The sequence below is a fragment of the Elephas maximus genome, chromosome 1 (genome assembly GCF_024166365.1).
Source record: "Elephas maximus indicus isolate mEleMax1 chromosome 1, mEleMax1 primary haplotype, whole genome shotgun sequence".
Classification (NCBI taxonomy): domain Eukaryota; kingdom Metazoa; phylum Chordata; class Mammalia; order Proboscidea; family Elephantidae; genus Elephas; species Elephas maximus.
Genome location: NC_064819.1, coordinates 46,432,345 through 46,459,542, shown reverse-complemented (window position 1 = coordinate 46,459,542; position 27,198 = coordinate 46,432,345). Strand labels below are relative to the sequence as shown.

Genomic DNA, 27,198 nt, shown 5'->3' with positions numbered 1-27,198 from the left:
GAATTAGAAAAAATGGATAAGCGTGGTCAAAAGACAGGAGGCTAATTAGAAAGCCATGACAGGTAGGAAATTACCAGGGCTTGAACTGTGGTAGGGGCAGTGGGTTTGGGTTAGAAAAACAGTTAACAGAAATCTTAAAAAATATTTTATTGTGGTTTCAATAAAGGTTTGCACAGTTTAGGTTCCCATTCAACAATTTGTACACAAATTGTTCAGTGACATCGGTTAGGTAATAGAATTCTGTAACACTGACAGCTAGCTAAGCATGAGAGAGGGAGGGAAGGAAGCAGCCAATGCTGACACTGTGGTACACCTGGTGATAGTACAACCAACCAAGATGCAGAATCCAGGAGGAGGGACAAGTGTGCAAGCAAAACAGGAAACAGCACCATTGTTCAACAGAGCCCTAGCCTGAAGAAAGGAACCATGGGATCTGAAAAGCAGACCCCGAAGGCTCTGATGGCTCCATTTGGTACAATCCCCTCATGGAGAGGCATTTCTGGTTATACAATCGGTGAACAGAATCAGGAGTGTGACCTCTAATCCAATACTGGTCACACCTGGAAAACTCGGATGAACAAAAGGTTCGTGTCTAAGAGACTTTGGATAAAGGTGGATGGTTTCAGAAGCAAATGTGCTGTAAGAAAACACGAACAGTAACCTACCTATCCAGAGGGAGACGCTGTTTAAAGCACGACAACATGGTGGCACAGTCTGAGGATGGCAAGTTAAAAAGAGAAGGCTAATGCTGACTGAAGAGATAAATGCCAATGTCTTTGGGTAAAGAAGAAAGACACTAGCAACAAAATCTCCCAAAAGCCCCCACAGACACCTCCTAGAAACAGAATGGACAGAATCCCCACATTTTTACCAAAAGGAGCCACTGCAGGACCAGGACGTAGGGGCTATACACCTGCAAACCTGTGAGATTACAGCCGTGCGAGCTGGAGGACACCCAACAGTTACAAGTGCTGCTGCTAAGCGGCTCACAACACTCACCTTTCCCGTTAACGGCGAGTCCCGTGGCCATAGCAGCTGTCACGGGGCCAGAAGGCTGAGGCACTAGTGGGTGTATCCGAGGCCGGCTCCCCATTCTAGCTCTCTCTGCACCAGGGCCCAACAGAGCTCCGACCGGCTTCTCCGCAGCCACTTCCGGGGTCACCGTGTCCTCCTGACCCTGCTCTATGGGATCCAGTTTCTCAGGGCTCTCATTCTGAAAGCCATCCACTGCTGTCCTGCTCTTAATGGGGCTCTTAGGCACAAGTATCTTTATCCCTGATTTTGCTAGGTCCATGTTCTTCCGGTTAGAGAGAGATGGGGCCGGGTTTTTCCTGAACTTCTGGCTGGCAGCAAATAACTGGCTGTTTTTTGACTCGTGGTCTTTGCCAATCACGAGTGATTTAGGAGAGGTCTTAGAAAAGCTGCTGTTGGTGGACCTGGAAATCTGCTTCCTGGCATTGTTTGGAGAGGTCCTGTTTGTCCTGGTTAATATGCTTTCTTTCTGCTTCTCCGTGTGGCGTCTGTTGAAGTCGTGGATGTATTCCTCGCAGTTCACAAGATGCTGCTCTGGTTCCCATGTGTCGTCCTCACTGTCATAGCCTTTCCACCGCACCAGGTACTCGGTCTTCCCCTTCTTGTTTTTCCTTTTATCAACAATTCTTTCAACCTGTTTATATAAGAAAAAAAGAAAGAAATGTTTAAATCACATTATTTGCAAAAATACTAGTTCCATGATGAAGCATGAAAAATAATAAAAACTATGATAGCCAATCAAAATGTTCTTCTCCTCCCTCCCCCAGTCACCTGGAAATAAAATGGTAATAGATTACCTGGGAGTCTAGCAATTTCCTTAAAATTAAGACAAACAAAATGCTGAAATTTTCTCATATTGTGTCATTCAAAATGGGCCTCATAAAGAGTCTGGAGTCCCTGGGTGGCATAAAGGGTTAATGTGTTCGGCTGCTAACAGAAAGGTTGGAGGTTTCAGTCCACCCAGAGGTGCCCGGAAAAAAGTCCTGGTGATCTACTTCTGAAAACTGGCCGTGGAAAACCGTATGGAGCATGGCTCCATTCTGACACACAAGGGGGCGCCATGAGTCGAAGCTGACTCAACGGCAACTGGTTTTTATTTTTTGTATCTACATTAAACCCTGACCACCTGAACTGGTTCCAAGTCACAGCTGCGTCAGTACTAGTCATCTAGAGCCTTCTGCCAGGTCATATTCAGGTTACCAACAAGAGCTTGGCTATGGTGAAGTGAAGGCAATGAAGGCAACAAGCTGCCAGGGGCTAGGAGTCTTCTGTTCTGTGGAGCTGGCTTGTTCAGGAAACACATGATGACGTCTTACCAGTGCCCCTCTGCGGCTCTCAGTTAAACCACAAAGGGTAACAGAGTGCAGAACACTTCATTCTAACAAAATGGTCTAGAATACCTCTAGGTTATTTACCTCCAAATCTTCGTTTAAATCAGTTTTACTCTAACATCTTTGAAAGAAGACGCTGTTAATTTTTGAATATGATATGTCCTACATCAAGTTTATAAATCCAGCCGGCACTGCCATGTAAGCACATTACTATTATTGTGACGAATTCTACTGCCTTAACTTCCTAAGCATGGAAGGAAGAGAGTATCTCTATGGCTCACATGAACAGAAATCATGTGACAAATGTCACCATATGCTATTGGAGAAATCCTATCTAGAACCTTCTGTTGTTACACCTCCAGCTAATACAACCCCTCCCCAAGTCCACTTCCCCGGTGGCAGTAGGCAATGCTGCACTTTTTAGGCGGAGGCCTGCAGCAACAGAGCAGCTTTCTAAGGAACCAATAGTCCGTGCCCATCAACCACCAAGTACATCAGTAAATTTCTGGCAGTTACGGTCTGTCAGATGACAGACAGCTCTCTAATATACCAAAATAACAGGCTATTTGAGTACAACTATAGACAATTTAGGAGCCCCTGGGTGATGCATACAGTTAAGTGCTAAGTTACTAACTGAAAGGTAGCAGAGGCTGGAATTTACCCAGTAGCATCTCAAAAGAAAGGCCTGACAGTCTGCTTCCAAAAGGTCACAGCAATGAAAACCCTACGACAGTTCTACTTTTACACACATGGGGTTGCCATGAGTTAGGATCATCAGCTCAACATCAATTGGTTTATTAAAGTTTTTGTTGTTGCCATTTTTAACAATTTTGGAGCCCCTGGGTGGTACAAACAATCCACACAGCTACTAACAGAAAGGCTGGTGGTTCAAGTCCAGCCAGAAATGCCTCAGAAGAAAGGCCTGGTGATCTGCTTCCAAAAAATCAGCCACTGAAACCCTATGGAGCACAGTTCTACTCTGATCACGCGTGGGGTCATCATGAGTCAGAGTTGACTCAACAAGCAACTAGTTACAGACAATCTTGGAGAATATCCCACCCTCATCACTTCCCCTACTCTCTCTCTCACTTACAAAAGAACAAAAACAAAACTCCCATATATCCACTTGGGATACAATATAGAGAATTAAAGCCCAGAATGAAATACACGTTACTGCTTCCACACAGAACGGATTAAGAGGGTAAAGAAAGACCTTGTTCCACCAGAAGGCAGATTTTATGCCTAGCAAACCTCTAGACTCAATAATTAATGTCAGATCTGCATATATGAGTCCACACAGTCCCTAATACAGCAAGGAAAGCTTTTAAAGTGTTTTTTTTCCTTGCTCCTTCGCTTGAGAATCGTTACACGTAAGGGTATAAGTATTGCCATTTAAGTAAAAGATGCTATTTCTGGAAAATTCCATCTTAATCAATTTCACGGTAGGAATAGTTTAAAAGTTTTAAATGCAAGGGGTAAAGGGATTAGTCTTCAGGGAAAACTATGCTTCATATGCTTTCTAAATCAATTTCCATTCCAGAAGCATGAAGTATACTTAACCAGAGTACCCCTATTTCTTTCCCTCCATTTCCTTAAAGCTGAAGCAGGTCACGTGGATTAACCGCTAAAGGAGTTTCTTCCTCCATCCTGACCTTGTATCATTGATTTCCACACCACCTCCCCCCCCCCGCCAGGGCCGATAATGCTCGCACTTGAACATTCAGGTGCCGGTACCCCAGCAGGCCCTAGCTCTCTCTCAGCAAGCTGACAGGTAAGGCACAGCAGGATGAGCCTCAGCAGCCACAGAGTACGCGTGCTTCTGTTGTAGGTACACCCCACAGACAGGCTCTGTGCACGCACTGAAAGGTAGGAATAAAAGGTACCTTAGACCAGCAGTGCGCAATTTTTTTTTTTTTAATTGTAGTTTAGGTGAAGGTTTACAGTGCGAATTTGTTTCTCATTCAAAAATTCATTCACAAGTTGTTCTGTGACATTGGTTGCAATCCCCGCGTTGTGTCAGCACTCTCTCTCTTTCCGCCCTGGGTTTTCCATGTCCATTAGGCAAGTTCTCCTGACCCTTCCGCCTTTGCTTTTGAGCAGATGTTGCGCATTAGGTATCTTATACTTGACTGAACTAAGAAGCACACTTCTTGTGTGTGTTATTATTTGTTTTATAGGCCTGTCTATTCTCTGGCTGAAAGGCAGACTTCAAGAGTGGCTTCAGTTCTAAGTTAGCACGGTGTCTGAGGGCCATAGTCTCTGGCGTTCCTCCGGTCTCTGCCAGACTAGTAAGCCTGGTCTGTTTTTGTGAATTTGAATTTTGTTCTACATTTTTTTCCCACTCTGTCCACAGCCCTCTACTGCGTTCCCTGTCAGAGCAGTCAGTGGTGGTAGCCGGGCACCATCTAGTTCTTCTGGGCTTAGGCTGGTGGAGGCTGTGGCTAATCTGGTCCATTAGTCCTCCAGACTATTTGCTTCCTTGTGTCTTTGGTTTTCTTCATTCTCCCTTGCTCCAGTATGGGACCAAGAAGTGTATCTTAATGGCCATCTGCAAGCTTTTAAGACCCCAGATGCTACTCACCAAAGTAGAATGTAGAACATTTTCTTTATGAACTATGTTATGCCAATTGACCTAGATGTCCCCCAAGACCATGATCCCTGGCCCTCAGCCCCAGTAACATGATCCCTAAGGTGTTTGGATGTGTTTAGGAAGCTTCTATGACTTTGCCTTGGTCAGGTTGTGCTGAATTCCCTAATACTGTGTTGTTTTTCCTTCCACCAAAGTTAACACTTGTCTACTACCTAGTTAGTGATTTCCCCTTCCCACCTCTCCCCTCCCTCATAACCATCTAAGATTGTTTTTTTCTGTGTGTAGATCTTTTCTTGGGTTTTTATAACAGTTGTCTCATACAATGTTTGTCCTTTTGTGATTGACTTACTTCATGCAGCATAATCCCCTCCAGATTCATCATTGTTCTCTATCGTTGCATAGTATTCCATTGTGTGTATGTCCCATAATTTCTTTATCCATTCATCTGCTGATGGGCACTTAGGTTGTTTCCATTTTTTGCTATAGTGAATAATGCTGCAATGAACATGAGTATGCATATGTCTATTCATGTAGTGGTTTTTATTTCTCTAGGATATATTCCTAGAGGTGGGATTGCTGGATCATATGGTGTTTCCATCTTTAGCTTTTTAAGGAGGTGCCATATTGTTTTCCATAGTGGTTGTACCATTTCACACTCCCACCAGCAGTGTATACGAGTTCCAATCTCCTCACAACTTCTCCAACTTTTTTTTTTTTTTTTAATTAGTGGTGGGCAAACCTTTTACCTAATAGGCCGTAAATATCATAGGCTTATGGGCTTATACAGTCTTTCAACCACTCAACTAGGCTACTGTAGCACAAAAATAGCCATAGACAATATGTAAATGAATGAAGTGACATTAAAAACCAAAAACAAAACAAATTGCACTTTGTTTATGGATACTGAAACTTAGATTTCATGTAATTTTCATGTGTCCCAAAATATTGGTTTTCTTTTGATTTTTTTTAAACTATTAAAAACGTAAAAACCATTCTTAGAGTTGGCCCACAGGCCACAGCTTGCTACCCCAGCACTAGACTATGAGGGGACGTTAAGACATTTAAAACATACATGCCTGACAAGGAGACAATAAACTTGACTGAAGTGACAGGAGAGTCACACCAAGCACTAGAGAGAGGACAGGGATGTTTATTCTAGTAAACATCACAAAATTTTTTAATACCAACTTCAGACTACATGGGGTACATTAGATTCCAACCCCCCTCGACTGAAGGAAAAGAATGCTCTTCCCCTTTTTAAAGTTCAAAAATTAAAGTTCTGTTGATTCCTGTAGTCTGAGTGGCTAAAGTAAATGAATCTCTCATAAAAAGGCATCATCTAGATTCTACAAATGGTTTAATATTATTGGAATATGAAACCTAATGCTATTTCCACAGCACTTTTATAGGGGTGAAAAACAAAAACCCTTCATAACACGAACCAATACATGAAACTTTCTTCAGGTTTTTAGTTTCTTTCCCTTGAGTTCTCTACCACCCCCAACATGGCTGTTTATAAAGCTACTATCAATGAACTGTCCCTCCAAAAACAAATGCAGATATCTTTCAAGTTATGCAACTATACAATGTAAACTCTCTGTGAAAGGACAGCAAAGTTCAGGAACTTATGCAAAGGACTATGATAGATATTTTAACATGAATACCAATGAACGGAACCAAGACTCCCAGATCTCTTGTGAAGAAGCTGACAGGTTTTCTGACACTGCTGATACAGAATCGAGTGGAACAGCAACTGATTACCCAGGACTGAGAGTACTAAGAGAGTATGGGTTTTACGTGGGAAATACTGCTGACGTTTTGATGTTCTATTTTCTGGATATAAGAAACCCTTGTCTCCTTTCTCCTAACCTGTCCAACTAATGGATTTGCTTTACCTGCAGGTTGGACTAGTTCCTGTTACAGTATTCCTATATGTCTATACATAATCAATTAACCAAAGGGGGAAATAGGAAATATGACAGGACTGTAAGAATAAAGACCAGGAGATAAACTTCAAAAAAAAAAAAAAGGACTGTAAAGTAACATGAAAAGTAAAGAACTGCAGACAAGTTTTATTATAATTATTAAACACTAAGTCAAAATAAAGTCATGAAACCTCATCAAAATTACCAAGATACTCTGCAGTAATTTTACCCACAATCACACCTAGAGTAAAATTTTAAGTGGCAAATCTGAAAAATAAAAGCCTTCTTTGTCTACCAATGACATGGTAACTGGCCGAAACCCTTTTTATTGGGATTTCTAAAACACCAATATGTAAAACAAATAAAACTCATTTTTCCCCCCTTAACATTACAAAGTCCTCTGATGGTCGGCAGAGTAAAGAAATTAATTCAAGAACATCATCCCAAAGACCTAATACACCTGCTTACTTCACCTACCTGGGAGCACAAAGATATCCCTAGGCCCAGGCATATGTTGAAATGTGCTACAGGGTTGGAGAAGACAGAAAGGGAAGATGAACAAAGAATTCACAAACCTATGAACAAAAATCCATGGAGAAACCCAAACTGTTTATTAACGAGCTCAGCATGAGAAGGAAGTTAGGAGTAACTCTGCCATTGCTGCAGTCAAAATACAAAACAGCCTGAGAAATAAAAACAGGGCAAGGCATGCAAATACACTGGTTTACAAGGGAAGGACCAAAATAAAACAGTGTTGCAAAATAATCAACAAAGGGAAAGTATGACACATTGCATCACTGTCAATAACCCAGTTAGCAGCAGTGCTGCTACCACCCGCTCTGTTCCTCCCAGCAAGCACAATGTCGGCAAGCTTCCAGGAAAACTTGGAAGCCACAAGCAATGCTGAAACTTCTCTCAGGTTTGGGTCTCTTATCAATTGCTGGATATCAGACTACCAAAAAAGCTGCTTATAAACAAGAATTCTGGTGGACCTTTGAAAAGCAACAGATCAACAGATCTTTGGAGGAGGAAGATATGTTTTTCGTCTGCCACTTGGAAAGTTGTCTTCACTATTAGCATTTTTTAACTACTAAAAGCATAGGCGGGGGAGAAAATACAGAACAAAATTTCAAAGTCTCACGGAATCCAGACTTTCTTGAGCCATGGAGGCTGGATGAACCCCTGAAACTAATTACCCTGAGATAATCTTTAAACCTTGAACCAAAAATATCCCCTGAAGTCTTCTTAAAACCAAACAATAGTTTAGCTTAACCAGTAAACATTATGCGCTTTTAAAAACTATCTATATGGGATCAAATTGACAACAGCAACTCAAAAGATTAGACAGGCGCCTTAGGAGCAGTCAGTTTATGTTAATAGGGAGGAACAACTCAGAAAAGGAGGGTGAGAATGGATGTACCATTTGAAGAATGGGATCAATGTCACTAAATTGTACAGGCAGAAATTGTTGCACTGGTGTATGTTCTGTGTATACTCTCAACAGCAACAAAAATAAATTTAAAAAAGGAAAGAACAGGCAGACATTTTCAGTGCCAGGAATGAAGAACAACATAAAAACACCATTTGAAGACACTGAAAAGAAACCAAAAGCAGACAGAAACCAGAGGAATCTCTTGAAACAAGTGAATCCACAAGGGCTCCTGCTGAGAGCATGCCCCAGATAGGAAGCTACAGTCTTACAGGCTTAAAATAACAGAAGACATTTGGACTTGACAGATTTGCTGGAAATTTAGGGAGGAAATCCCCGATAGGGGAGCTCCACAGAAGGGGAGCCCCCAAAACTACCTATCAAAAAGGGTAGATTTACTCACTCTAAATCCTAACCATCCACTATTGGCAACATGGCAGGGGAGTTTATGCACCCCCAAGGAAGTACTATAATCTACATTTAGCTCTTCCCAAATTTATGGGATAGGGCAGTCCAAGTATATAACACATCAATTCCTATTATATATTCAGATGTAGAAGCAACAGTAACAGTACTGACCAAAAACACCCTATCCCCAAGGTCATATTAACTTCCTTCCTCCATTTTACAAAGCTTGGCCAAACCCTGTCCGCTGAATCCAGATATCACCTACTCCCACACAGCTGGGAAGGATGATGACTTGGGTGGCTGTATTCAACAGAGCCAAAAATGTTTGCGTTCCTCCCCTCTCCAAAATTCCCTAGCATACCTGAATGGGTGTGTATGTACCCTTTTGGGGGACTGGGAGACCTCGACCCAACCCCTATTTTTCCACAGAACACCTGGGGTTGAAGTAGAGAGAAAGAGATGGGTGACACACCAATAAACAAGATGCTTTTCAGTTTTGAGGGACAGTGGCTGCTCAAGGCTCACCCAACTTCCAATGTTTCAGCTTCATCTGAAGCCTTGTATCACATGGAAGGATCATTACTGACACCATCTATCTCAACTTTGGGGACTCTATGACTTAACAGCCACAGCCATCGTTTTCTAGCTGGGGCCACAAACTCGCACGTCTGGTTGACTTGCTGGGCAGCAACTTTTCTTGTGGACTACACTTTAATTGTGGAAATTTGCTGCCCCATGGTCATTTAACATCTCTTAAGTTTTTGCTCAGTTTTACATAAGGGCCAGGGAAGAATTTTCCAGGGTAATGAGAATGACTGCAGGAATTCACCTAAATTTCTCTGGGTTGGTTTCTCATTCTCCCGTGGGTCACATCCATCAGTATTGGAAACTTAATCTGGGGCAGTTAAGATTCTAAATACCTGTCAATGTCTCATCAATGTTTTCCCACACTCAGGGAGATCTCCCCGAGAGAGCCAAACCTCCATTAGAGCAATCAAAACTCACTGCAAAAAAACGTTGAGACTTTTTGTCACTTCCAATGGTCCTGAGGTTGGCATGATAAATGGCTGCACAATATGTGCCATCAGGCAAGCCTAGCTGTTACCAAGTCACTCCCTCATCTCCCAAGTGAATCGGTCAAAGTTCTAACAATCTGTCCACTTCTGCCCAAAGTGGTTGTGACTTTCCTTCCATTTATGTTTAGCACAGGTGTGCATCTCTTTATAACCATTTGAAAAGGATTGGGAGAATTTGCCCACCAGCCTGGTGAGGATGTCCTCCTGCCCAGAGAAGACTTAGCAATAAACAGGACATTGTTTGGGCAGCTGTATTTAAAAACCTACTTCTTGATAGTCAGTCTGCAATCATTGCCCCAGTTTCTCCTAATTAGCTGGCAAAACACTGGAGGACCATTTATGAACAAGCTGACATGTTGGTCAACGTGTCAGCTACCGATTCCCATGAATTTTCCTAAAATCTTATCGATCAACCTGTGAGACCCCCATTCTTCCTTTTTGAGAAAACCATTTACTTGTTAACATCCAATCCTCATTGCCAAAACTGTCCCGAAGCGTGCTGAGTCTGAGATTTTACCCTACTTGCAAGCTAACAAGTTAGCCTGTCACAGTCTCACAGATGCTGACAGAAAACAAGAGATTCCTGAGTCACAGATAATAGGACTTTCTTACAGCAATAGCCTGAGTACCAGTATTTTCTTACTTCCTCTGAGCCCCAGTCCCCACAGGATAACACAAAGAGGGCCAGATGGCATCTGCACATGCAGGGGGTTATATTATACGAGAGGAATCCTGAGCTTAGCGACCCAAATCTTTTATAATGGGCAGTGAGCATGCCTGCCCTATGCTCTGGTGATGGAAACTGCATCTTCTATACAAACATCTTTGAAAAGATAGTCCCAGACAAAGGCAGGCAGTGCCTCCACTTGCAAAATGTGTGGAAATGCAAGACATCTATGAAAGACTGTCTAAAAGAAATGACAAAGGAAATTATTTTGGTTGAAGTAAAATGATTCTAGGTGGAACCTAAGGTCTATAGGAAGAAACCAGAAACAACAGTATAAAAGACAGTATAATCTTTAGTACAAAATTTTAACATAGTATTGTGAGGTTTATCATATGTAGATGTAAATATACAATAATAACACAAAGAAAAAAGGTCAATTGAATTACACTGTTACAGGGTTTTCGTGTTTTACGTGAAGTGGGTACATGAGATTTTATCGTGCATCAGAACCATCTGATGAGTTTGTTAAGCCATGTAATACTGGGTGTCATCCTCAGAATTTCTGAGTTCTGGAATGGAGCCTAATTTGCATTTCTAGCAAGTTCCGTTTGATGCTGAGGTTGCTGGCCTGGGGACTGACTACACTGTGAGAACCACTGTCCTAAACCAATTACTAAAAATCAAACACACACACAAACACAAACATACTATATATACCATTAGGAAACTAAAATGGAATATCAAATTTAAAAAAGCTATTAATTAAAAAAAAGCAGGAAAGTAGGAAGACAGAAACAATAATCAGAAAGGACCACTAGGAAATAATGAAATACTAGACTTAACCAAACCCTTTAACAATTACATTAAATGTAAATGGACTAAATATTGCATTTAAAGGCAGAAATTGTAAAACAGAACTAAAAAAAAAAATCCCAAGTATATGCTATCTGCAAGTAATAAAATTTAAAAATAAAGGCACAAATAGGTCAAAAGTAAAACAATGAGAAAATATATACTATGTAACATATAGGGTCACCACGAGTCAGGTTTAACTTGATGGCAACTAAAAACAACAACGAATAATTACATAGCTGGTGTGGGTCTATTTATCAAAGTAAACAAGAAAAGGAGCATTACTAGACATAAAGAGGGACATTTCTTTTGATAACAGGGTCAATTCATCAATAGGCTGTAAGAATCCTAAATGTGTTCCACCTAATAAAAGGGCTTCAAAATACATGAAGAAAAACTGATAACACTAATGGGAGAAAGGGAGTAATCCACAACCTGAGCTGGGAATTTTAACATACCTCTTTCAGTTACTGATAGAACACTCTTAGTTCATTAACATTAAAAAAAAATCTAAACCACCTTAATATAATTGATATTTGCAAACGTTATACCCAACAACTATAAAACACACATTCTTTAAATGCATTTGGAAAATTCACCACAAAAGAGTATTTGATTAAGGCATAAAATAAATAAATCTCAAGTTTTTTAAAAGATGAAATACCTTATAGATTATGCTCACTGACTTTAAGAAAATCAAAGTAGAAACCAAAACCAGTAACGTATCTAGAAATTCCGCAGACATCTGGAAATTATTCTGAACAAATCAAAAATCAAACCCACTGTTCTCGAGTTGATTCCAGCTCAAGCAACCCTGTAGGACAGAGCAGAACTGCCCCATAGGGTTTCCAAGACTGTAAATAAATCTTTACCAAAGCAGACTGCCACATCTTTCTCCCTCGGAGTGGCTGGTGGGTTTGAACCACTAACCTTTCAATTAGCAGCCGAGCGCTTAACCACTGAGCCACTAAAAACTAGGGCTCCTTATTCTATGCAAACCATGGGTCAAAATAAGATATCACAACAGAAATTACCAAGTATCTGTGGGATTCAGCTAAAACTGTTCAAAGAAAAATGTTTACATTAGAAAAAAGCAAAACAATTATCTGAATTTTCACTTTTATAGCTAAAGTAATTTGGAAAAAGAGAGCTAGAATGGTTGCACAACTTGAAGAATATAATCAATGTCACTGAAGTGTACATGTAGAAACTAATGAAATGTATGTTTTATTTTGTTTATCGGTATAATAAAAAAAAAAAGCTGGCGGGGGGGGGAACATTAACCAAAAGTAGAAGGAAGGAAATAACACGGAACAGTACTGTTATTAGAAAACAAACAATAGGAAAAAAGTAAAAAATGTTTCTTTGAAAGTATTATAAAAATTGATAAACTTCTAGCTACAATAATCATGAAATGGAGAAAACATACTACCAATATAAGAAGTGAAAGGGGGATAAGGCTACAGATCCTATAGACATCAAAATAGGAAATATTATGAACAATATTATGCCAATGAATTAATCAACTTAAATGAAATGGACATATCCCTTAAAAAAAACACAACTTACCAAAACTGACACAAAATGAAATAAAAATATGAATAGCTATATATTTATTTAAAAAATGAATTTCTCAGAAACTACATACACACGATTCCAAGACCCAGATGGCTTAATCAGTAAATTCTATCAAGGATTTAAGGAAAAAGATAATACCAATGCTATACAAACTTTTTCAGAAGATAATTATTTTCTGATTTCAGCAAAATCCTGGGGATGGGGGAGTGGGAAAAAGGAATGGGCAAAACATTAAATTATGGATCAATACCCTCATGAATATAAATGTAAAAATCCATATTAAACTACCAGCAAATTCAATCTAAAGACATATAAAAAGGATAATATATTATGATCAAATGTGGTTTATCCCAGACACACAAGGTTAATTTAACATTAGAAAATCAATTAATCCACTATTCTAAGCAAAAAAAGAAAGCCATATATTTCAGTAGATGCAATAAAACACTGCTGAAATTAAAGACCTAAGTGAATGTAGAGATATTTCACATTCATGAATTACTGTGAATGTGGAATATCTCCAGAAAGAGATAAAAACATTGTTGAGTTATAAATTTTCCAAACAATCTACAGGTGCAACAAAACCCCACTCATAATTCCAGCAGTCTTTTATGTAGAAATTGACAGGATGATGTTTAACATTTATATGGAAAGGCAATGAATCTGAAAAAGCAGTCTTGGATCCAAAGCAATCTTGAAAAATAAGAACTAACTGGAGGACTCACACACCCTTACTTAAAGACTTATTATAAAGCAAGAGATTTCAAGGCAGTGTAGCAGCTGCATAAAGATCTAAAAATACAGATCAGTGTAACAGAAGAGAAAGTCAGAAGTAGACTCCCATTTATATCACATTTCTTTTTTTGTGACAAAGGTTCCAAAGCAGTCCATTTGGGTGAGGCTTTTCAACAAATGGTGCTGCAATAGTGGATATCCACATGGAAAACAAACAAACCAAATCAAACTACAACCCCTATCTCACACCACACACAGAAATTAATTCAAGATGTGTCGTAACACTGAATATAAAGGTTAAAACCTTGGGATTCGGCAAAAGTTTCTTAGGTCACAAAAAGCAACAGCCATTATAAAAACAAAACAAAAAACACCAAATTGGTAAACTAGATTTTATCAAAATTAAACAAAACAAAAACATTTTTCACCAAAAGACAATGTTAAGAAAATGTGTAAGCAAGCCGCCTACTTGGACATAATATACATAAAACAAGCATGTCAAAGGACTGGTACCCGAGACATAAAAAGAATTCCTACAACTCTATAGTGAAAAGACCAAACTCCAATAAAAAATGGAAGAAGATATGAACACTTCATAAAAAAAGAATATACAAACAGCTTGTAAGCACATTAAGTGTTTATCACTGTACGTGAGGGTAATGCAAATTGAAAGCACAGTAAGATATTACTACACACTCAAGGGCTAAAATTAAAACAAAAAAACGCCTGCAAAAAAAGGAAACAGAACCCATACCTCATACCATACACAAAAACTAATTCAAAATGGATCAAAGACCTAAATATAAAACCAAAAACTATAAAAACCATAGAAGAAAAAATAGGATTAACGCTAGAGGCCCTAATACACGGCATTAACAGGATATAAACTGCAGTTCGAATCCGCCAGGCGCTCCTTGGAAACTCTATGGGGCAGTTCTACTCTGTCCTATAGAGTCGGAATCAACTTGACGGCACTGGGTTCTGGGTTAAACTGTAACTAACAACATACGAACTCCAGAAGATAAGCTAGATAATTGGAATCTTCTAAAAATTAAAAACACTTACACTCATCAAAAGACGTCACAGAAAGAGTAAAAAAAAGAGAACCTACAGACTGGGAAAAAATTTGGGGTTACGACAAAGGTCTAATCTCTATAATCTACAAGAAAATCCAACGCCTTGACAACAAAAAAACAAATAAACCAATTTAAAAATGGGCAAAGGAAATGAATAGGCATTTCACCAAGAGGACATATAAGAGACTAACAGACACACGAGGAAATGCTCATCATCACTAGGCCTTTAGGGAAATGCAAATCAAAACCACGAGATACTACCTTGCCCTGGCATTACTAGCATGAAATAAAAAAAAAAAAAGAAAAGAACAAATGTTGGAGAGGCTTCGGTGAAACTGGAACTCTTATGCCCTGCTGGTGGGAATGCAAAATGATACAACTATTTTGGAAAATGATATGGTGCTTCCTTAGAAAGCTAGAAATAGAAATACCATATGATCCAGCAATCCCACTCCTAGAAATATATCCTAGTCAAGTAAGAGCCATCACACAAATAGACATATGTACACCCATGTTCACTGTAGCACTGTTCACAATAGCAAAAAGGTAGAAACAACCTAGATGCTCATCAACAGATGAACAGATAAACTATGGAACTTACACACAATGGAGTACTACGCAATGATAAAGAACAAAGGTGAATCTGCAAAGCGCCTCACAACATGGATCCATCTGGAGGACATTATGCTGAGTGAAAAAGTTAATTACAAAAGGACAAATACTGTATGAGACCACTATAAATAAAAACTCATGAGAAGGCTTACACACAAAAAGAATCTTTGATGGTTATGAGAGAGGGGAGAGGTGAGGATGGAAAAAACACTAAATAGACAATAGGTAAGTGGTAACTCTGGTGAAGAGTAAGACAGTACACAATACTGGGGAAGCCAGCACAACTCGTACAAGGCAAGGTCATGGAAGCTCCATAGATACATTCAAACTCCCTGAGGGGCCAAACTGCTGGTCTAAGGGCTATGGAGACCATGGTCTCAGGGAACATCTAGCTCAACTGGCGTAACACAGTTTCTAAAGAAAATGTTCTACATCCTACTTTGGTGAGTAGCATCTGGGGTCTTAAAAGCCTGTGAGCGGCCATCTAAGATACTCCACTAGTCTCATCCCTTCAGGAGCAGGGGAGAATGAAGACACAAGGGAAAGATTAGTCCAAAAGACTAACGGACCACAACTACCACAGCCTCCACCAGACCGAGTCCAGCACAACTAGATGGTGCCCTGCTACCACCACTGACGGCTCTGCAGGGATCACAATAGAGGGTCCTGGACAGAGCTGGAGAAAAACGTGGAAAATACTAATCACAAAAAAAGACCAGATTTACTGGTCTGACAGAGACTGGAGAAACTCTGAGAGTATGGCCCCTCCAGGTCACTTCTGAGGTCCACCCTTCAGCCAAAGATTAGACAGACCCTTAAAACAAAAAGAGACTAAAGGGGCACACCAGCCCAGGGGAAAGGACTGGAAGGCAGGGGAGGAAAGGAAAGCTGGTAACAGGGAGCCAATGGTGGAGAAAGGAGAGTGTTGACATGTCGTGGGGTTAACCAATGTCATAAAACAACATGTATACTGTTAATGACAAGCTAGTTTGTTATGTAAACCTTCATCTCAAGTACAGTAATTAAAAAAAAAATTTAAAAAAGACTAATGTGGAACAACTGAAACATTAATACCATTTTTGTAGGAGGATAAAATGGTGCAGCCACTTTTGCAAAAGGTCTGACGGCATTTTACAAAACTAAATACCTACCCTAAAACCCAGGAATTCCAATCCCAGTTATTTAACCAAAAGAAATGAAAAGATATGTCTACAAAGACTTGTATAAGACTACTGATAGCAGCTCTGTTCATCACAGCCCCAAACTAGAACCAGCCGAAGTTTCCAACAACAGGTGATTGGATAAAGTGTGGTATGTTCATACAATATAATACTATTAAGGGGGAAAAAAATAACCAGACATACACCAAGAGCATGGGTTAGTTTTAAAAACAGGCTGAATGAAAGAAAAAGTACTCAAGAGTACATATTGTATGATACCATTTACATAAAAATCCTCCGGTTGGAAACAGCAATCTATTGTACAACAAAAAAAGATGGGTAGGGAACTGACTGGGAAGGGGGTAATGGCTCTCTAGCTTGATAGATTTTTAAGTTACACAGGTATGTGCATTTGTTAAACTCAACAAATGTATACAGTACTAAAGATTTGTGCATTGCATTGTGTGAAACTTTTACATCAAAAGAAAAAAGCTATAAATAAATGTGACAATGTAGTTTAATGAAATGCATGTGGAATAAAGTATTTAGGGGTAGGTGTACCGAGATCTGCTATTTAAAATGTGTCAACAAGTAAGATGAATTAATGGATAGATGGAGGGATAAAAACCAAAACCCACTGCCATCAAGTCAATTCCGACTCATAGCAACCACATCAGGTTTCCAAGGCTGTAAATATCTACAGATGCAGACTGCCATGTCTTTCTCCTGCAGAGTCACTGGTGGTTTCGAACTGCAGCCCTTTTCTAAGCAGTCGATTGCTTTAACCACCGTGCCAAAAACAAGTGCAGTAAAATGTTCATGGAAAAATCCATTATCTTGTGTATATGAATGTTCACTGTCAAATCTTTTCAACTGCATATTTTAAAATTTTCATAATTAAAAAATAGGAAAAATATTTTTAGTCAATATTTATTGACTAAAAATTAAAACTCAGAAAATCCAGAGGAATCTACAAATAACTAATAGAAACAATAAATGAATTTAGTATGGGCACAAGATACAAGGTCAAAATTAAAAAAAAAAAAAATCAGGTCATTTTTTATGCAACAATAGTAAACAACTGGAAAAACATTAATTTCCACTTATATAATCGAAATATTAGGAAGGTAATATTAGGATGAAATTTAATTTTAAAAGTCTAAGACTTCCACAAGGAAAAATGGTAAAACATGCTTGAGAGAAATTAACGAATACCTATAAACTGAGAGATGTACAATGTTTACAAATTGGAAGACTCAATAAAAAAAAATATTGAGTTGTCAGTTTTTCCTAAATTGATATACAAATGCACAGAATCCCAATCAAAAATCCCAGGAGGCTTAAAAAAAAAAAAAAAAGACAAATCATCTCAAATTGATGTAGAAAAACAAAGAACCTATTGTCTTAGTTATCTAGTGCTACTATAACAGAAATATCACAAGTGGATAGCTTTAACAAAGAGAAATTTATTCTCTCACAGTCTAATAGGCTACAAGTCCAAATTCAGGGCATCAGTTCCAGGGGAAAGCCTTCTCTCTGTGGGCTCTGGAGGAGGTCCTTGTCATCAATCTTCCCTTACTCTCAGAGCTTCTCTGCGTAGGAACCTCAAGTCCAAAGGATGTGTTCTGCTCCTGGCATTGCTTTTTCGGTAGTATGAGGTCCCCATGTCTCTCTGCTCACTTCTCTCTTTTGTATCTCAAAAAAGACTGTCTTAAGACACTAACTTGTAGACTTCATCAATATAACTGCTGCGAATCCATCTCATTAACATCATAGTGACAGGATTAGAACACACAGGGAAATCACATCAGATGACAAAATGGTAGACTGTCATACAATACTGGGAATCATGACCTAGGCAAGTTGACAGGTATTTGGGGGCGACACAACTCAATCCATGATACCTTTGCTACCAAAAAACTTTTTTTTTTGGTGGGGTGGGTGTGGGGGAACACCCAAAAACCAAAGTTGGAGGTCTCACAGTACCTGCGATAAAGATCTACTATAATGGCTAAAGTTAAAAAGATGGCAGCAAATGTTGCTGAGGATGTAGAGCAACTGAAATGCTCATACATCACTGGTAAGAGTAAAAATTGCACAACCACTCTGGAAAACTGCTTGGCAGTTTCTTAAAATTAAACATATACCTAACCCTACGATCAAGCAATTCTAGTCTTAGGTATTTTACCCAAGATAAATTAGAACAGATGTCTCCCCAAAACACCTATTCAAGAATGTTCCTATCAGCTTTATTTATAATTGTCAGAAATTCAACAAGCCCAACTATCCATCAACAGGAGAGTGGACAAATTGAGATATATTCTATATACATGCATAATGGAGAGAGAAATCATAACAGTGATTGTCCGTGGCTTGGGAGAGACAGAAGAGGAAAAGGGTGACTGGGTGGGGATCAAGGCAATTGGGGTGATGAAAAGGTTCTATATCGCTATTAAGATGGTACACTGGGCAAGACTCATATAACTGTACATTAAGATTTGTGCACTTTCGTGCGTAAATTATACCTCACTTAACAAACTTATCCAAAAAAAAAAACCTATGCAGCTCTTAGTCTGGAAAGAATCAGGTAGTGCAGGGATGCTTCTGGCAGATAACATCCCCAAGGGATCCTGGGCTCCACAAGGTCCTTGTGGGCTTCAGAGAACCGTCGTGGCCTCATCATGAACAGTGCTTCCTGCACAGAACAGCACAGTTTCTCCTGCAGAGGCTGCAGGGAAAGCTTTCCATCATAATGCCAAAGGTGAGAGAGCAATAGGTTTGCACAGAAACAGTTAAAACATGTGAATATTAAAAAATAATAATAAAGTAAAAGAAAACCGAATAAATGTGAAAAGTATGTACGACATATAACATGGAAAAAGAGGCTATTAATCTTATTGCATAAGAAGCTCTTTCAGGTCAGTAATGTTAACACTACAACAGTGGAGTAGGTAAAGAATCATTCAGGTCAGTAATGTTAACACTACAACAGTGGAGTAGGTAAAGAATCATGGACAAGCAATTGATAAAACAAAATGCAAACCACCAATAAGCATATAAACAATATATAACCTCATCAAAGTGAGATACCATTTTCTGTCTACGAGGTTCATGAAGGTGTTACTTTTTTAACTGAGGGTGTGTGAGTTGTAGAATTGTACGAAGGGCAACTAACAATGAATACCAAAAGGTTTTAACAATCTTACTACATTTGGAATTTAGGTAAGGAATAAACCACAGAAATAATTAACAAGCGCTCAAACACACACGCCTGCACAGGTAGGAGAACCAGCAAACAGGTGAGATGAGGTAAAATCTAAGACTGTTAACTTCTAAGACTGTTGCTGTTGTGTGCTACTGAGTCAAATGCAACTCATAGAGACCCTATATGACAGAGGAGAACTGCCCACAGGGTTTTCTAGGCTGTATCTTTACAGAAGCAGATCCTCACTCAGGTCTTTTCTCCAGTGAAGGTGTGGCTGGTCAGCACTTAACCACTGCACCAACTACCAGAGCTCCTTTCTAGAAGCTGTAGTGCACATGAATGTATCCCTTGTAGAAGTACTTACTCAACTGTTTCAAATCTGGCTCACAGAGCCAGGTTCATGTAAAACACTAAGTATAAGCAATAAACTTCATTTTTGAATTCCTAATAGTGATAGAATTAATGTATCAGAATTATCGATATTCATGTTTTCCAAAATGTTAAATGCTCAGATAAACTTTCTATCCAAAACCAAGAAGAAATACTATGACTTAAATTATCAATAAATGTGGATTTCCACCCACTCTACTAAAAATGCACGGAACAGCAACATCGTCGTGCCCATTTTTCCCTTCCATAAGGACAATAAATAATCAATGAAAGAAGGTATATAGTGTTAACCCTCTCCCTCCCCAGTATGGCTGAGAATTCCATATGCCTAAAGAGTGAATGCATCCTTTTTCTAAATGTTATAATACTCACTGTCTTATCTGCCCATGTTTCTTACATGGCTTACACAAATAAAGATCAAGCCAAATTCTTGGTGTTTTGTTCATGCTGAAGAGTAGTCTGGTGTATGGTACAATTAAAACTATTTGCTTCTCATATACTTGACAAACAAGTCACAGACTGAATCAAATCTCTGTATGTGTATGTATAAACAAGGGTAAATCAGATAACTTTGTCCACACAGCTGTTACAGCCGAAAAAGAAAAAACTAAACACATATTTCATAATACTTGTATTATTCTTCATGTATCTCAAAATAGAATAAATCATGTTATTTTTTCACTGACAACATAAACCAAAAATGCGAAATAGAAAGCTTGAAGAAATCATAAAGAAATTCCTGTTCTGAATCAGAATGCTTGCACTACGCCTTACTGTCTCGATTTATTAAATGGACAGAGCCAAAGATGAAACTGTTCAGGACCTAAGAATACACAAACGAGGAGTCCCAAGAACGGGATTTTTCTATTTAGTTCTCTTTTCATAACAAAACAGCAAAATTAGAAATTACAGTGCTATAGGCAAGTCTCTACATATTTTTAAATCATAAAAACCCTTCCTAAAGTATTCACTTTTAAGCCAAAATATTTCACACAAAAAGCCAAACTAAAACACCATGACAAGCCAAAATTAAACTAAATAAGTATAGAATATACCAGGCACATAGTAGGCACTCAATAAATGTTAACATTTGTGGCTTTTACTGCAGTTTGATGAAAATCTTTTCCATAAATTTTAAGTTGACTCATAGAGAAGGTATATGGTTGTTCTGAAAAATGCCTAAGCCCTCTATAAACAGAAATGAGTATATTCATAAAAGGAGTAAAATGTACTCAGGGGTGAAATGCAGCAAGCTGGTCTATAGCCCACAAAAGACCATTCAACTACACACAAATACACATACTTATACCAATGACAAACAAATAAAGCATTTAGGAACTAGAATATAATTGCTTTGGCCAGAAACCAAAATCTTAACTCCTACACAGAGATGTGTGATGATTTTATGGGAGTCACAGTATCTTCCAATACTACTATGCATACTCCTCACAGCATCTGTCATGCATGATGTCAATGAGGAATACCAGAGTTCAAAGCAGATCAATACTGGGAACGGTGATTTCTTTAGCCCTAAGGTGAATATTAGAGACAAGGTGTGAGCTAGGCCAGGAGTGTCCAGTAGTTCTTGTGAGAAAGCACCATTAAATATTTACCCCAAAGCCCATCTAGTGGAGAACTGTTTAGGGTGGAGGCGACACCGATGACTACAATTTTTACATGAAATGCCAACGAGTTAAATCAAACCAAGGAAGTGGTTGCGGCGTGATGGATTGCTTTTGTGTGGACTTTCTAGCCATGGTCTTGTAACTTTCACCCAAGTGGCTTTGCCATCCTGCTGGGCTTGAAATGAGCCACCCCAGAGGCAGGAAGAGAGGATCCCACCACCACCAAGGAAGAACAGCCAGGAACAGAGAGCATATCCTTTGGACCCGGGATCCCTGCCCTGAGGAGCTCCTAGAACCAGGAGACAGACAGAGAGCTATAACCCTGAAAATGGTGAGGAGTAGTAGCAGAAGAGGTCGGCAAGAGACCGTGTGGTAGACTTCCTGACCCACCGAGCAAGCAAACTGAGTGCCTGGGGTGCCTTGAGGGACATATTGGCAGGGGCTAAAAGAGCTTTGTAACACTTGCCTGAGCAGGGCAAAGGTCTAAGACCAGAAAGCACAGCTGAAAAGAGGCAGTCCTGTTGGAGGAACTGTATCTTGAGTGTTCCTGAGTGTGAACCGTAACCTGTTACTTCCCTGATAAACCCCATAATTGTGAGTACTGTCTATGAGTTTTGTGTGGCCATTTCAATGAATTATCAAATCCAGCAGAGAAGTAGAGAGTGCTGTGGGAGGGGAGGGCTACTGTCAGAATCGGTTAAGATGGCGTAGAGAGGAGACATGCCTGACCTCCGTCTCATAGGAATCAGCCTTGGGCTGTTGATCTTGATTCTCCTTCCCCTTTGTGGAAGCAAAGGCCCTGAGATCAGAGGATGCCTGTTTGAAAATAGCAAAGAGACCAGTGTGGTTAGAAGAAAAGCAAGTACAAGAGAAATAGGCTAAACTACCAGGGAGGTAATAGGGGGTTGGGTGTGGAACCTAGGGACTTATTAAGACAAAGAACAGAGGGGCCCCCCAAATCTGCAAACAAACTAACCAGAAATAGGCCACAGTGCAGGAACAAAGCCATTCCCCAGAACAATGGGGCAGGGTATCTAAAAATAGCCTGCAAACTTCTTTAGAGTTGCCTTACAGAAGCAGCTAGAGAAAACCAGGCCCAGGGACATGCGCAGAACATCCACCTGTGACCGCTGTGTGACCTTCCACCACTAGAGGCAGTGAGGGGCTACAGCCCCAGCTGTGGAATCAAACCCAGAGAATGGGGGACTGAGCAGGTGTGACACCCCAAAATAAGTCCTGCTACGAATCCCAGAGGCCTCCAGGACAGGAGCCATCTTGGAAAGCTGCTGCACAGGCACCTTAGTTAACATATCCCTGCCTGTGCCTATGAATAAACATGAATCTTTTCCTGCCCAAGAACTTTTAAAGACTCGGGCCTGTCTTTTGTTCTGTGAGATGAGGGTAAGTGTTGCTCTAGGCCCTCCTCCTCTCCGCTTGCAAGCCTCTTCAATTAAGCTTTGCTCCTGTGGAAAACTACATGCCTTACCTGCTCATTCTTGACCAGTGAGAGGCAAGAACCTTATTCCGATAACAGCTAGAGGAGGTCAGATGCCACCCCCACACCATTTTTACAGTGGTAGTCCACATATGCGGAATGAAAGTCTGACAAACTAGCTTTGAGATCCACCAAGTAAGATGCGCTGGCCTTTCGACCCTGGCAGTCTGGCTGGAGGCTCCGGCACCAAATGGATTCACAAGTCCAGTTTTTCTAACTATAGTCGTTCATTCATTCAATCAATATTTACTGAGCCCCTACCACATAGTAGGCGTGTTTTTGTTGAGGGCACGGGGGGAAACAAAAACAACATTCCTCTCTTTTACTGGGAGTTACATTCAAGTGAGAGAAAAGAGACAAAATAAATAAATGTATAGTACACTGAGCGCATATGACTGTTAGGAAGAAAAACACCAATGTAATCAGAGGGCAGGGTAATGGGAGAGAAGCTGCTCAGGAGGAACTGAGCTACGTGGACACACAAAGAAAGAACATTCAGACAGAGAAGAGAAAATAGCCTAAGACATTCAAATATTTAGAGGATAGAAAAATTAGGAAAATCCAGCAAAGATGACAGAGAAGGAATAGGGATGTTGTAGGGAACCAAGAAAGTAGTGTCCCTGAAGCCAAGTGCTTTAAGGAGCGAATGATTGCTCATGTCAAATGATCTTAACAGATCAATTTAGACCTGGAAGGGCAGGACTTACAGCATGGAGGAGTGAAGAGGCTGACAAATCTCTTCCACCAGAAAAGCCGCTATAAAATTTGACAAAATTGTCAAAAACAATCTCTTCAGGGCTCTGGAAATTGAAAAAAGCAAATTACAAATTAAGAAGCATATATTCTTAAAAAACTGCTGAACTTTGGGTAAAACAGTGGGAGCCAGTGGCCTGGCTTTACTGTCTGGGGTTGCTCGCCACCACAGGGGTCAGCATGGTAGTTCTTCCAGGTGGGAGTGGCCTTAAACACCAGCAGCTTAGCTCCCAAAGCAGATTGCCCTGAAACAAAAAACTTATGTCCAGTGGCTCTCCTACTCAGTGGCTAAAGTCCTGGTTATAGCAAGCAACAATCTGAAAAGATAAGCAGAAAATTAAAGGGAGATCCAGGAGAGGAGATAGCCATTGAAGGGTCTGATAAGTATTTCACACACTCTTGGCTGTCTGGGAGCCCATGTACACATAGGGGCAAACTCGAAAGCTGTCTGAACTTTGAGTGCACTCCCAACCCAAACACAAATCCCAGGGAAGAGACTGGAAGTCTCATGGACTTGAGGTGTTTGACCACAAGCTCTGACCAAAACTTGGCTCACAAATAAACTGTTCAAAGGAATCAAGCCTAGAAAGGCAGACTAGGAAATCAAAATAAAACCCATGGGATGGGAGAGGGGAAGGGATGCTGAGGAGAAAAATCTGGCCCACACAATACAAGGATGACAATAGTCTTCAGATTATGTCCAGGCAAATGACTTAAAAACACACGCACACACACACCCCCCAAAAAAATCCTCAACAAAAAAAATTAAAATCCAGACAGGAAAGTATGAGCCATACTTCGGAATAAAAACTGTCAAAGAAAACTGTCTCTGAGTTTGTCCCAATGTTGGATTTAAGAGTAAAAAAATTCAAGTCTACTATTACAAATACATTCAAAAAATTGAAAAAAAAAAATCTAAAGAACTAAAGGAAAACATAATAATGACTCAAATAGGAAACGTCAATAAAGAAACATCCTATCAAAATAAAAATTTTAGAGTTGAAAATACACTACATGGGCTGAAAAATTCACTACATGGATTCAATAGTAAACTTAAAATGACATAAGAAATAGTGAATTTGTAGAGGGATCAAGAGAATTTATCCAAGCTACAAAACAGAATTACGGTAAAGAAAAACAAAGCCTCAGAGAACTTCAGGAGAACATCAAAAGTACAAACATACATGTAATAAGAATATTAGAAGGATGAAAGGGGGAGGGGGAAGAGGACCAGAAAATATATCAAGAAATAATGGTTCAAAACATTCCAAATATGATGAAAAAGTTATTTACAAGAAACTCAACAAAACAAAGCTCCAATAATATAAATACAAAGAAATCCTCAGTCATATATAATAGTCAAACTGTTGGAAGCTAAATACAAATAGAAAACCTTGAAACAGGCAAAAAAAAAAAAAAAAAGATTAATCATGTGTACAAAGAAATAACAATACAATAAATGTATGACTTGTCATCAGAAATAACAGAGGCCAGTATGACATATTCAAAGCATCAAAAGGAGCAAATGTCAACAAAGAATTCTATATCCAGGACAATGATCCTTCAAACACTAAGGCAGAATAAAGACACTCCAGAATAAACAATGCTGAGAATATCCATTGTTAACATAACAAAAAATACTAAAGGATATCCTTCAGGCTGAAAGGCTCTAGAGAGTAATGCAAATTCACAAGAAAAAAGGAGGAGCGCTGAAAATAGTAAATATGTAAGTACAAAAGATTGTTTTGAATAGTCTTTTTTCTGCTCTTAATTCCTTTAAATGACACAAGATTGTAAAAAGCAATCAATACAGACTTGTATACAAATCTAACATACTAGATATATCCCATATCACTACAATAGCACAAAAGATGGAAGAAAATAGATAACACTTAAGTATTGACTGGAATTAACGTAGCATGAAACTGATGCAGAACATGATAAATTAAAATGTATTTTATCCTCCCTAGAGCAATCATTAAGAAAAATTTTACTTTAAGTATGAAAGCACTAAATTCATCAAAAGGCAGAGATTGTCAGACGAGATTAAAAAGCAACTATACACTGGCTACAACATGGCTTGCATCAGGTGCACCTTAGTCCTCAAAGTGAAATCTTTGCTTTTTAACACTTTAAAGAGGTCTTTTGCAGTAGATTCACCCAATGCAATACATCATTTGATTTCTTGGCTGCTGCTTCCATAGGCATTGACTGTGGATCCAAGTAAAATGAAATCTGTTTCTCATGATGGTGCTTATTGGTCCAGTTGTGAGGATTTTTGTTTTTTTTATGTTGAGGTGTAATCTATACTGAAGGCTGTGGTCTTTGATCTTCATCCGTTGGTGCTTCAAGTGCTCGCAATGTTGTGTCATCTGCATATCGCGGGTTCTTAATGAGTCTTCTTCCAATCCTGATGCCTCTTTCTTCTCCATATAGTCCAGTTTCTCAGATTGTCTGCTCAATATACAGATTGAGTTAAGCATGATGAAAGCATACAACCCTGATGCACACCCTTCCTGACTTTAAACCACGCAGTATCCCCTTGTTCTGTTCAAACAGCTGCCTCTTGGTCTATGTACAGGTTCTGCATGAGCACAATTAAGTGCTCTGGAATTCCCATTCTTCACAATCTTATCCACAATTTGTTATGATCCACGTGTGTAATAAGACACTGAAGTCATAGTTCACAAGAAAAAACAAGAAGCAGAAATCTCTCATATGACAGAGATGATTACAAATTAAGATTCTCATAAAACACACTTTTGTCTACGCAGTCATGGTAACCAGGCTAGCTACGTAACAGCCATACAGAACTTGGCTTCTACTTGCAGTCAGACTGTAAGGTGTTGAGAGGAAAATGGCTGAGAAAAGGTGGCACATGCAAACGGACACCCTTTAATTCAGCAAACACCCAATCTAAACATAAAATAAAATTAAAAAACCAGCTGTGGTTGAGTCAATTCCAACTCATGGCAACCCCATGGTTTCAATGACTGATTTTTAGGAAGCACAAAGCCAGGCTTTTCTTCCCAAGAGACTCTGAGTCGACCTCAACTTCCAACCTTTTGGTTAGTAGTATCTATGTAAATAGGGTGATTTCAAAGACAAAACAATCTTCTAAATAAGCCAAAGTCCCTAAAATGCGAGTTTGCAGAACTAATGCTAAGCAAAATAATCAAATTACCTGTTCACAAAAGCTGCAGTAAAAAATAATAACTCTTCTATGTCATAGTCACAAAACCGGTTATGTTGTTGCTAG

At 39.4% G+C, this 27,198-nt stretch overlaps 1 protein-coding gene across 2 annotated transcripts in view; it reads right to left on the bottom strand.

Moving 5' to 3' along the window:
- Window positions 1-27,198, bottom strand: part of CDYL (chromodomain Y like) — a 248,882-nt gene that overhangs the window by 114,500 nt on the left and 107,184 nt on the right. For both annotated transcript variants that reach the window (XM_049874512.1, XM_049874423.1), the window contains exon 2: window positions 1,000-1,666. In XM_049874512.1, the coding sequence (XP_049730469.1) occupies window positions 1,000-1,666 (667 nt within the window). The remainder of the gene's footprint in view (window positions 1-999; window positions 1,667-27,198) is intronic.